The sequence below is a fragment of the Arvicola amphibius genome, chromosome 1 (assembly GCF_903992535.2).
Source record: "Arvicola amphibius chromosome 1, mArvAmp1.2, whole genome shotgun sequence".
NCBI classification, from domain to species: domain Eukaryota; kingdom Metazoa; phylum Chordata; class Mammalia; order Rodentia; family Cricetidae; genus Arvicola; species Arvicola amphibius.
In genome coordinates, this window is record NC_052047.1 from 180,968,949 (window position 1) to 180,981,852 (window position 12,904).

The window sequence follows — 12,904 nt, forward strand, 5'->3', positions numbered from 1 at the left end:
CTGAGGCGCCTCTGGCATGCCGCTTACTCGCTGTGCTCGACGTGCTGTCGGTTTTCCAGTCTCCACGTCTCAGCTCCGTCCTGGGGGGAAACACACTCTTCCTGGGGCCGCTCTCATACACTCCGAACTCCACTTTTCCGGGCAGGTGCTGTGAATGCCGGATTGGGACTGTGATCTCCAGATCTGGAATCAGAAGGAAGAAAGAGCTTCAGGCAGGCTGCCGCTGCTAAATGTCTCTCATGGCCACCTGTCTCCTGGGCCTGGGCCTGGGCCTGGAGGAGGGTACGTGAGAGACCCTGGAGTCTTGACCCACGTCAGCACTGAAAAGCCACAGAATCCAGCGTGGCCCAGAAAAAGGAAAGGATGGCAGAGCGTGAGAAATAGGCAGAAGAGCTCTTCCACCTCTGAGAGTAGAAAGAGGAGACACTTGGGAAAGGCTTGGGTTCCTAGTCCCACCATTAGCTGTACACAGTCACCCTCTCTGAACAAGAGCCCTGTCTAAGGAGGGGATCACGAACTTCGCTGACGGCAGGAAGTCACCCTGTGCACCAGCTCAAAGAGTTCCCACAGACTTAGTCGACTGAATCCTCATAAAACCCAAGAACCTAGCACCACTGTTATCGTTCCCAGAAGAAATGAAGGCACAGAGGAGGGAAGCTGCACCCCCAGTACCCGGATGGAAGGCCCAAACTGGGATGTGAACCCTGACTCTGGAGTCCAGTGTCCTCTTGCTCTCTGAATTTGTTATGGATGACAGATGAGAGGGTATGGGACAGCCAACCTACTCTGACAACAGTGGCCCAAGGAGTGTGGGACCAAAGTCCTCCATGCAGAGAAAGACTGACTTCTGAGACTGACTCATGGCAAAAGCACAGTCCGTACCCAGCTGAGGGCCGACCTGACCTCTCCAAGGCTGGGCTCTGCTACTGGTTTGTCTTTAACCCTGCTGAGATTTCTACCCCAGGGTCCTGGCAGCATAAATGATTCACACCAGTGAGCAGCATGAACTGCCTGGAGTATCAACAGCTTCCACCCCAGGGCGGGTGAGGCAGGGTGGGAGGGAAGCCATGGAGCCGGGGAGAAAGAGGAACACGCTTTGGGACCTGTGCTCTCCTCCAGGTACCACCTCAGTTCACCACTGTGTTCTTCCGTGGGACAAGTGTGTCGGAAATCCAGAGGTGACTCCTCGTACCAAAGGCAGAGACCCGCCACCGAGAAAGCTAAGGAATAAGCTCGGACAGTATGAAGGGCAGTGTGAGGGAAGGGTGGACACAGTGAACAGCCTGTGAGAACATCGGAAGTGTAGACTGCTGGTCTCCACCGGCCCCAGTCTTTCTCATGCTAGAGAAACTGGATCCAGGGGTCTAGTAACAGCCAGCTCCTTCGTGGAACGGGGAGGGTTTCCAGTCCCAGCCTCCCTGGTTGCACTGCAAAGGAAGCCCTTCCCGTGCTCACTGCCCTGGGCGCCGAGCACTGCCAAGGCCTGTGTTCACGGGGTGAACCGTGAGTCTCGGAGCCCGTGTAGATATATCATCCTTTCCTTTCCTTCTCAGCTTTTATTTACAGGGGAAAAAAAATCACTTTAAGACTTCTTAAGGTTTCCAGTCTGACTAATTAACTTTAAGGTGGTAATTTTCCCACCCTCACAGTTCTATAAAGAAGGAAAGTAAAAGCACACAGGAAGAAAAAAAATCAGAGATCAAAGGTTCAAAAACTTAGGCCAGGCTAGAAGTTTCTAGAACACCTGCACTCTTTGCCTGAAGGCACAAAGTCAGGAAGAGTCTTCACGATTATTGCTGGCTTTCTGAAGCACATTCGCCTGCGTTATTACTTCCTTTGTGTATTGGGACTTTTCCGTTCAGTAGGCGATTATAATCCTGTGAGGAAACTGAGTCACACTGGGTAAAGGAATGGCCCCCACATACAGAAGTGATCAGCAATACCACAAGGAGCAGGACCCAGTTTCCGGGGCCTCAACTGGCTCTGCCTCTCAGGACACACCCAGATCACAAATATTGACTGTTTTCCTGCGGGGCCACAGCATCCGACAAGCTGCGTGTTTAGAGCCGATTTCCTGTGTCATCAACCCCATGCACTATAAAGAGCAGAGCTGCTCCCTGGGACTGAAGACTAGGTGTGCACGGTCTGTTTGCAAGGATCCTTGGTCCTTGCTGTTCCAACCCCAACTAAAGAAAAATGACAGCTATTTTCTAAAGTAACTGGAGTTTCCAAATCTGAGTTACATTCTTAGAAAATGTCTCACAGACGGAAGTGTCACTCATCTGCCTAGAACTAGTTACAGCCTGTACTGGAGTTAAGAATAATGGTGAGCTATCAGGCAGGTTCTGGAAAACACCTGGTCCCATGCAAGAACAGGAAGTGTTCTTGACCCTTGAGCCACCTCTCCAGCCCTGCTATTTATATTCTATTGCAATAAAAATTAAAAGCAAGGATACTCTTGGACAGATAGGCCATTCATCCTCCCCAGAGAGACTCCCTGCCACCCTGAGCCATTCCTCCGCATCTGTTTGAGTTGGACCTGGAATGTCCCCTAAAGGCCCTCGTGCTAAGGGACTGGTCCCACAATGGTGCTACTGTGAGGTGGTGGAAGCTTCCAAAGGCAGAGCCAGGGAGAGGTCTTTAGATTATTGGAGGCTGCCCTTGAAGGGGAAACGAGACCCCAGCCTTATCCATTTTCTCTTTCTTTTCCCAGCTGGGAGACAATTTTGTTTTGCCATGCTCTTCCTGCTGGGATGGGCAACCTCATCCCAGGCCACAACAGAACAGGACAACCAATCATAGACTCAAAACTATAGAACCGTAAGCCAAAATAAACCTGTTTTTCTTTTCTTTAAAAAAAAAATAGATTTGCTGAGCAGTGGTGGTATATGCCTTTGGGGGACAGAGGCAGGCGGATCTCTGAATGTAAGACTAGCCTGGTCTACAGAGAGAGTTCTAGGACAGCCAGGGCTACACAGAGAAAGCCTGTCTCGAAAGCCTTTTTTTTTTTTATTTATGAGGGGCAGAGGGTAGATGTGTGTGTCATGACAGTGAAGTCAAGATGACAACCCGAGAGACTTAGTTCTCTCCTCCCATTATGTGGGTCCTGAGGATCAAGCTTAGGTCACCAGATTTAGCAATAAGGGCTTTTTAGCCACTGAGTCATCTCAATGGCTCTAGGCCTTTTTTTTTTATTTATAACTTGATTATCTCAGTTATAATAAAGGAACGTTAGCTAACACAGTTTCCAAAGATAACATGGTTTAATCTTTTCGTAGTAATGGCACTAATTATAGTCACTGACAGAGAAATAGTGAACATTATTACCCCTCCCCAAGCAAAATCCCATGTCAGACGATCTGGAAAGGGGGAATCTGGCCATGCTTCTTCACACATTGATCATTCTGATTTAGACTAAAGGTAGTAGTGGGCGGAAGCCATTATTTAGAAGCCTAATTGGCCTTGGGTGAACTTTGTGGGGCCCTGGAATGTAGCCCAGGCTGGTCTAGAACTTGTTATCTTCCTGATTAAACCCTCCAAGTGCTGGGATTACAGGTATGTGTCACTGTGCTCAGATTGAACTCAGCAAAATATTTAAAAACTTATAACCTTTGGGCTGGACAAGTCCCAGCCCGGAGCACTTACTTTGGAGGGCTTTGTTCCAGAGGACACGGGTCCCTATATGCGGCCTCTGTGGACTCCCGGGCCTGTGCTAGGCACCCATACTTCTTGCCCATTGCAACACCCCTGTTAACTTCCGCGCCGCTTTCCAGGCTAACACTATGGGCTCACGGAGGAAAAATATTTTGCCCGTAGTCTCAAAGCACTATGTAGAATCCCAACTCCAAAGTTGTTCACCCCAAGGCCGTGTCATTGCCCCCTGTCCTTCTGCTCCTCAGTGAGGGTGGGTGCTGACCCGGCCTCCAATCCCCAGTGACACTAGATGGAGCCCAGGGGAAGAAAGCTATAAGGAGACCCGAAAGTCTCAGTTCTTGAGCCGATCCACTGACCCCTGAGCGCATGTGAGCCCACCGCTGTACCCTCCCGGCCTTTGGACACTGGGGCCACCGACCAATCTCAAGCCAGTGTGGCTTGTGCTTAAAAGCTTAACAAGTTTCACTTCGTCGGTGCGTCCGTCTTGGCACGCACATGCTCTACTTTTCAGAAGCACCTTTGCCGCCGAAGAGTCCTATGTTCTGAGCCCCGGCGACTGCAGATCCCGAGCCTGACTTTCCACCGTGTCAGCTCTGCTCTCCTCTGCACCAGGAGGGCAGACGTGAGCCTGGGGTGGAGGTGGGGGATACGCTGAAAATCCAGACTCTCAAACAGAAGTGCTCGGATGAGCTCCCTGACCCTTCTTTCTAACGTGGTCAAAATCGTGAATACTCATTCTCTAAGCCAACTGCTTTAGGAAAAACACTGTGCTAGGCATCATGGGAAAACCACGCCTGCATAAGTAAAAAGGCGACTAGCTCACAAACTAGCCGTTCACACACGATAGATCGTGAGTTTCCTCTCGAGCTGGGTGCTGATTCCTGGTGGCTGTGTGGAATGACTGGTGTCAGCAGATGTTTGGCTGAACCTCTCACCCCGATACAGACGTCCTGAGCTCCATCAGGACTGTGCTGCAGACTGACACACATGTTCCTGCCATCGTGGAGCTTACGGTAAGAGCGGGAGTAGATGCTGGTCCAGGACCAGAACAGAAGACTCAGGAAATCCCGGTCCATGCTAAAGGGGCAGAGGGAAAACGAGAAAGCAAGAAGCAAGGTGTAGGGGTTCACCTGAAAAAAAAATGGCAGAGGAGCCTCTTTGCTGGATGAAAGGAGGCAGCAGTCAGAGATGGGGAAGACAGCAGCAAGCATCAGGTGCAAAGGCCTAGGGAAGACCCGTGCTTGCCTGTTAGAGCAACACGAGGGGGTTATTAATGCTCAGGCCGGGGCTGGGGTGAGGGATCTGGAGCTTGTGAAGAAAGAGTACAGAGGTCACATAATATGGGGCCTTGGAGGCCACAACAGAGAGTCTACTTTTCCTCTAAGTGGGACAGGAACCCCTGGAGTGCTTAGAGCAGAGGGGGGGCACCCTCTGATATTTTATTTTTGGCATTATTACTGCTATTTTAAATTATGTGTCTTTGTGAGGGTAATGTGTACATGAGTGCAGTTCCTCGTAGCGGCCAGAAGAGGGCAACAGATCCCTTGGAGTTGGAGTTACAGGTGGTTGTGAACCGGTTTGCTAGAGACCAAACTTAGGTCTTCTAAAAAAGCAACACAAACTTAACCACTGGGCCATCCTTGGTGATTTGTTGCTTTAAAATAATAATAATTAATTAGTCTTTTGTGATAGGGTGTCATTGTATAGACAAACTGGTCTCAAACTCACAGAGATCTGTCTCCATTCCATAAAACACCAGGATTAAAGTTATTTGCCACTGCGCCCAGCCATATGATCCTCTATTTATAGAGGGCACTGGCTCTAGATGGGAGGATGAACTGTACGGGGTGAGCATGGACAAGGGTGGAGACGAGTGGAGAAGCTACGGCACCAGCTCCACCAAGAGATGGCAGTGGCTTGGCTACAGCCACGGCATAGGGAAAATTGCCAAATTTAGACTGCACCTTGGAGCCAGAATCCTAGGAATGAAGAAATAAAGTAACAGCAATTAGGACAGTAAAGAGACACGCCAGGGACAACAGGATCTCCAGATGTCCTGAGTAAGGACACAATACAAAAGCCTACAGTGGCACAGAGCCTTCTAGGAGAAGGGGCTTCTGGGAGGAGACCCCCAGTCCAGTTATGAGAACGCAGGTGCAGAGGAAGAGGCCCAGGCAAGAAAACTGTAGGGGAAATGTCCAGCCTCACGAGAGGCCAACTGACGACAACTAAACTCGCAAGTAGGGCTGATCTTGCTTAGTTCTGCTCATAAGGAGCTCCTACAGGAACCTTTTCTTCCCTGCTCCTCTTGCCAAAAGATTGGCTAGAGTAGAGCACAAAGGCCCAACCTGCAGAAGGCAGGTCCTTGCTCAGGGTGCTTGGTGTCACATGGCTGATGTCATGGAGGTTAGAAGGCGACAGAAGAGCCCATCCATAGCACACACAATAGGCACACATGCCCTATTATTGCATATTGTCCTTAGACGCTCATGGTAAAGGTTGCCCACTCTCAGGGGAGTGTGGTTTCTCTGCTCTGTTGGTTCCTATGCTTTCCTAATTGCCAAGGTTGGGGCCAAGGTAGAAATAATGACCGTCCTCTTCGGGTGGGAGGGGACTCTAGCCATCCATTCCCTCCTGGGCAAGCAGTCTGTCCACTCGGGCCACAGAAGAAGGGACAGTCAAGGACGGCAGCAACGGCCACCCCCAGTGATGCAGCGCACTGGGAAGCCACCTACCTGAATGCTTTCCCAATTTTTGCTTCTCTCTCTGTCTTCGGGTGATGCTGTCTCTTAGTCTTTTAAGATTTTCCTGGAAAATAGTTTATTTGATGTTTAAGTATCCAGCAGAGTGGTGCCTTTTGAACATTAAAATTCCATTCTTTTTTTTTTTTTTTTTTTTTTTTTTGGTTTTTCGAGACAGGGTTTCCCTGTAGTTTCTAGAGCCTGTCCTGGAACTAGCTCTCGTAGACCAGGCTGGCCTCAAACTCAGAGATCTGCCTGCCTTTGCCTCCCGAGTGCTGGGATTAAAGGCGTGCGCCACCACCTCCTGGCTTAAAATTCCATTCTTATGTTATGTCCTATGCAGGGGCTAGTACGCTACAGTCACATTTCAAGATGGTCCCCAGAGAAACTCAAGTCTTTGATAAATTGTGCCTGTAATATGCCTTTTTTCCTCCAGCAGAGTGCGCTTTCAGAGGCCCAGTCCCATTCTCAGCCTTCACCTACACCTCATAGCCAACCCCACTGACATGCTCACAGACTTGAACTCATCCCTGCCTCTGACTGTGCTCTCTCCTCAGTCCTTGAGGGGCCCTAATTTCTATAACTCTGTCCCACGCCTGGGCCAAGGCTTCCCCAGGTGGCCCCAGGCTCTAGTCCTGTCCAGATCAATCATGTGGCACTTGGGCTACACTGCCTTTCATATAACATATGCATATGTGTGCAATATGTACCCTGTCTCTTCAGGGACACTGGACTTTCCAAAGACCAGGTCTTGTAACTTTCTATAACTCAATCATTTGGGCTGCAGTAGTCGTTCAATAAATGTTTACTGGATACACAAAGGTCAAGATTTGTTTCTATCTTAAGTTGGCCCACAGCCTGGGCATTCCAACAATGCCTGGGCATTCCGGAGAAGTTAGGAATCGGAGCACACAGTAGCACCCTGGGGAAATGTCTAAACATTTTGGCTGGAGCAGCAGGTGGATGTGAGGGATCCACAGGAAGCCAGACTGGGAAGGCTGGTTGGTCTGCAACTGTGGGCTAAAGACACTGAACCTTGTCCGGGAAATATGAGGGGACAGAGGAAGTTATAAGATGACCATCACGGTAAAGTTCTGATGATCTGGACGTGGAGGCAAGGAGACCCATCTACAGACCAGGTAGCTGGCCTGAGGCAGGCAACAGGGCCACCAGTGGAACATGGCGAATGGAAAGACACAAGAGGATAAATCAGACAGAACAGCAGTGGTGAGATCTCCAGCTGCTATAGCCGAGTGGAGTACACCAGCGTCTGTCTGGGGCCTTGAGAGATAAACAGAAATAAGCTGCTTGGTTGGACAAGCCTCAGGTCTAGCACACCTTGGGAATGCATGCCAAGCTGATGGTTGCAATTAGAACCAGAGTCAAAGAAAGAGCTAGAGAGAACCTGGGCAGTGTCCCCCACTCACAAGGGACAGAGACGAAGGAGACAGAGGAACAGACAGAAGCAAAGGGAAATAAAGTTGAGTGCCCCAGGAGCAGCCAACACATCCCAAACAGAGGAGGTTACACAGATTTCCATTGGCTGGGGTTTTCTACCGCTGTGAACATGAACCCCAGCATGCACCCAGGAGTGAACACATCTGTGTGCAGGGAAGAGGCTATTCGCCTATAGATACAGGGAAAAGGCTGGCATTTACTCTTCACCAGGCATGTGACGGGCTTGCCCTGCTTACACTCTACTTTCCCTTTGCATTTCAGAGGTGGGGAAATGGAGGCACAGCAGGACCCTGTCATCCACATGCAAGTGATAGAACAGGAACATATCCTGGGCCACCATCTCCCAAGAGAGCTTGTGTCTGCTTTGACACATGGTCATAGGACTTAGAGGGAGGTAAAACAAACAAGAAAAACAAATAGAACCTGTTGGGCCAGGGTAGCCTTTGCTCAGGACGGCAGTGGTTCTAAGGTCCCTGAATGAAAGGGCCTGGAGTCCTGTGTTCAGCACTGTAGGATGCACCACCCTTCAGACCCTTTAGGGAGGAAGGCGCCTGGTAAAGAGGGTTCTCACGTTACAAACACGCAGCTGACAGAGTTAAGGGTGCATGGTAGAAGGTGTGGGGACGGGAGCACAGACTCTAGAGCCAACGTGGGAGTCTACACCTGACCAACTCTTCCCCAGTGTGAGCCCTGCTTTCCGTAAAACAGAGGCCACGCTATCTCGCTTACTCTTGCACTGTGAGGAGCCACAGAGACTGACCCAGCCAACCGGGAGCAGTGTCAGAGCTCAACCACGGCTGCCTTCTGACTCGGCCCCACTTCTCACCACCTTACCCCCCCCACAAAGGCACTGACCCTCCCAGGGTTAGATGTCTCTGCAGTCCAGGAACTGTCATGTCAGATGCAAGGAGACCAGTGACTATTTTATACCACTGGGGGGACCTTAGCATTCACTAGAGAGGTGGCCTTGAATATGTACCCTAATCCCATGGGCCTGACAGCCTCACTTTTAATATAAATATGTGAAAATAATAAAACTATATATGTGAACTTGTTTATTTTGTCATAGAAATCCTCAAACCAGCTAGGCATAGTGGTGCACGCTTGTAATCCCAGCATTTGAGAGGCAGAGGCAGGTGGAGTTCTATAAGTTTGAGACCAGCCTGGTCTACATAGGGAGTTCCAGGTCAGCCGAGACTATATAGTGAAACCTTGTCTCAAAACAACAACAATCCTCAACCCATAGAGATAAACCAAGAGTCTGCTGTGCACCCCAGTCTTCTCATATGAGCCCCCCAGAGGGTTGTCCCTGGGACTGGGTAGTTGGCATTTTACAGAGCTGTGCCTTTGTATTTACAGGGTGTCTAGAGAAATGCAGTGTGTGTGTGTGTGTGTGTGTGTGTGTGTGTGTGTGTGTGTGTGTGAGAGAGAGAGAGAGAGAGAGAGAGAGAGAGAGAGACAGACAGACAGACAGGCAGGCAGACAGACTGATTTTTAACTCAGGAGGTTTAGACTCTGAAGCTTGCGGTGTTCATTTCATCATATTTCTTGGGATCTTTCCAAGTTTCCTTCATGTCCTAAAGAGTGATGATCAACTACGAGGGAGGAAAAACAGACCCTGAAGAGCAGAGATATCAAGCAGAGGCGAAGGCCACGTGCAGACAGCAGCAATGCAGAAGCAGAATTGGGGTGTATAGGGACATTTGTTCCTGACCTCCAGCCCTGGAAAGCTTTTAGCCAGGAGTTCCAGACAAGGACTCATAAGCACAGCCCCTGACAAGGATACTTGAACAATGCTCACAGGTCCAGCCATCCAGTGATGGTGACATACGTGGCCGCTGAACTGTGTGTGTGTGTGTGTGCGCGTGCGTGTGCGTGTGTGTGTGCAACAACCCCACAGTGACAGAACTGCCTACCTGCTGGAAGCGAAAGGACTCGGATCGTTTCTTCTGGTTGAGTTGCCACTCTTTAAAGTGCAGTACAGCCTCATCCACATTGACGATGCCTAGCTTCACCTGCTCCTGCAGGGTAATGAGCTGCCGCTGGCCTGGTGTTTTCATCCCAGCAAATGGGTCGTAGATGCTCGACGGGGGCCTGTCCCTCCATGGCCTCACGGGTGGCTCTGAAAAGAACGGCAGAAGTCAGCGTGGTAACTCCCAGCTGGGAAAAGCAGACCTGAGAGGTGACAGTAATGATGGTGGGCACAGGCTCCAAAGAACAGTCTGCCACAGCCAGAAGAAACAATGACATGTGGAACCAAGATGGGGGTGGGGGGACCTGGAATGAGGAACGGGAAGTTGCTAATAATTTCAAAGCCTATTGGAGTAAAGCAGATAGAGCCATAACACGGGAGGGAGGGGCAAATCTGCCGACCACACTGAACTTTGACTGTGAAGGCGTCTAATTGAGCATTTCTCCACCCAGAGACTGCTGATATTTTGGGGTAAACAACTCTTCACTATGAGGGCCTGTTCTGTGCATTAGAGAGCAATGAGCAGCATCTCTGGCCACCACCTACTGGGTGACTTTCCTTGGATTTGGAGATGCAAAATGTCCCCAAATATTGCTAAATATTCTCTATGGATGGGAAGGCAAAATGCACTCTATTGAGAATTAGAGCTTTATATATAAATCTATTCCCAGAACAGATCAATATACAGAATGGGAACTTCTCCCAACCCTGTCCCTGAACAATGGTTGAGGACTGATGGACACAAAATGCCAATGGAACTGCCACCCAGGTTTAAATTAGGAGCTCAGTTCCAGCAGGCTGTCCTTGGGTTGTTCCGTGCCAATCTCTATTTCATTATGACTGAAGGGCAGCTGTCCACTTCTGAGGCTGGAAGCCAGCCAGCCCCTCTCTAGGCTGCGATTCCATGGTTCCTTGGGGGAATGAACTACTTGCAGAGATGATGGGGGCATTGGAACATGGGAGAACAACTTGACATCTTATGTCTCAGTTCATGTAGTGTGTTCCAGATCTCCCGTGTGACTCCTGTCTTTCGGGAACACTGCTGAGTGCTTAGACACTGCTGGGGGCCGCTCTTCTAAAGATTCTTAAGTGGGGTGATACTGAATGCCTATGCCTAGCAGAAGAGACAACTCAAGGGTTACGGGGAGTTCTCGGCTCCTTTCAAACTTCCTTGATTTGAGAAAACTGAATGTCCCAGTTGTTATCCAACAAGAAAGCAACTTTAATGAGAGTTGAGTCAAAGCACAGTGGGGCTGGTAAAGACAAGAGGACTGTGCCACACTTGGTACTGGGCCCACTGCCAAGCTCTTGGCATCAGCCTAAATTCTCCGTTCTACATGGACATTTGTGTATTAGTGCCCTCTCTGGGGTCAGTTTGTACAGTAATCTAGGGTACCCCTGTCTCTCCCCCTTCTTTGCCTCCAGTAAGAGACACTCATGCAGTATTCCTGAGCTACCAGTGAGATCTCTCGACGTGAATGCCACATTGCCACTGCCACGCACGGCCAGCCTTGTTACAGGAATATTCCTACAAATTCAGTTCCTACGTGGGACGTTCAGGACAAGCTCTGGTTTACCTTCTCTGATGTTCTCCGAAGAAACATAGAAATTCCCAAGTCGCTCCTGACTTTTTTCTGCAAACACTGAAAGAAAGAATATTCTGAGTGAAGGCAAAACATCTCTTTCTCAGGGGCTCTGTCATACATTCACAGAACTGTATGTATTTATGAAAAATAACTTTGTGCAAAAAGATCATAAACATTTAGTCATGACCACTGTACACATATTTCTGGAAGAAAATAGTGAGCGAGAGCAGAGAGTGTCAAGAAGACAGGGCAGACACACAAGTTCTCCAGAGATTAAAGATGAAGCCAGCCAGAGGGCATTAGCACTATGTCTCAGATTGTTAAAGGAAAGGGTAAGGCCTGTGGCAGTGGTGCACGCCTTTAATCCCAGGACTTGGGAGGCAGAGGCAGGCAGATCTCTGAGTTTGAAACCAGTGTGATCTACATAGTGAGTTCCAGACCAGCCAGAACTCACTCACAGAGGAACCCTGTCTCAAAACAAAAACAAAAACAAAAACAAAAAAAACAAAGAAAGAGGAGGAGGAGGAGGAGGAAGAGGAGGAAAACAATGAATAAAGAAAAGAAGAATAGGGTTATAGGGTCTGGAGAAATGCTAAAGTTAGTAGAGTGCTTGCTGTGCAAGCCTGAGGTGGGTACCTGCTGGGTATGGTATCCCACATCTACAATCCCAGCACTGGAGAGGTGGAGACAAGCAGATTCCTGGAGATTGCTGGCCAATAACTGAATTGGTGAGCTCCAAGCTCAGTGAAAGATGCTCTCTCACAAAAATATGCTGGAACAACTGAGGAGTGCTACCCAGCATCAAACTCCGGCCTCCAGCCAAAGGCGGCCACACAAACACATGCACCAGCATAAACTACGCACAAGGAAGGGAAGAAGGAAGGGGAGGGAGGGAAAGTGCTATGCGCGGGGGTTGGGGGGGTAGGATGTGTGCCAGGATCCCCAAACAGAAGCATCTGCGAACACCTGCAGCTAGAGAACAGAAGGAGGTGCCTGCCCCCGGGCAGACCCATCTACGATAAGGCAGAACTCTGTCTGGTAAGACAAGTAAAACGTGTCCTTTTAGGACTCACGAGGAACAGGCATAGGACAACAGGAGACTGGAGAGCGGACCCCTCTGTAAGTGGTGGTAGGATGACGAGGTCATCTCATAGCTCCCTGGGATCTGAAGGAGGCTTCCCCAGCTAAAATCCCTGCTCCGCCACTCGTGAGTCACGTGACCTTGGATGAGAAGCTTGACTTTCTCCACGCTTATGTTTCTTATATGTAGAATGAAGACCAGAAACAACACCTCCATTGGGTTGCCATGGGAACTGAGGGCTAACGCATAGAAAGTGCTTAAACATTGTGGGGCACACACGAGCATGCACCCTTAGCTTTAAGCACTTCCTAAAGCAGTGTTTCATCTGGACCCTCACAACCGTGTAGCAGAGGCACCGTCATTTCTCACGACCATTTCTAGGTAAGGAAACCAAAGCCAAAATGGGTAAAGT

At 49.6% G+C, this 12,904-nt stretch overlaps 1 protein-coding gene across 1 annotated transcript in view; it reads right to left on the reverse strand.

Moving 5' to 3' along the window:
- Positions 1 to 12,904, reverse strand: part of Pik3ap1 (phosphoinositide-3-kinase adaptor protein 1) — a 118,997-nt gene that overhangs the window by 14,063 nt on the left and 92,030 nt on the right. Inside the window, exons 11-14 of the mRNA XM_038321867.2 lie at positions 11,403 to 11,468; positions 9,770 to 9,975; positions 6,390 to 6,462; positions 28 to 183 (exon numbers count right to left, since the gene is read on the reverse strand). Coding sequence (XP_038177795.1) covers positions 28 to 183; positions 6,390 to 6,462; positions 9,770 to 9,975; positions 11,403 to 11,468 — 501 coding nt within the window. The remainder of the gene's footprint in view (positions 1 to 27; positions 184 to 6,389; positions 6,463 to 9,769; positions 9,976 to 11,402; positions 11,469 to 12,904) is intronic.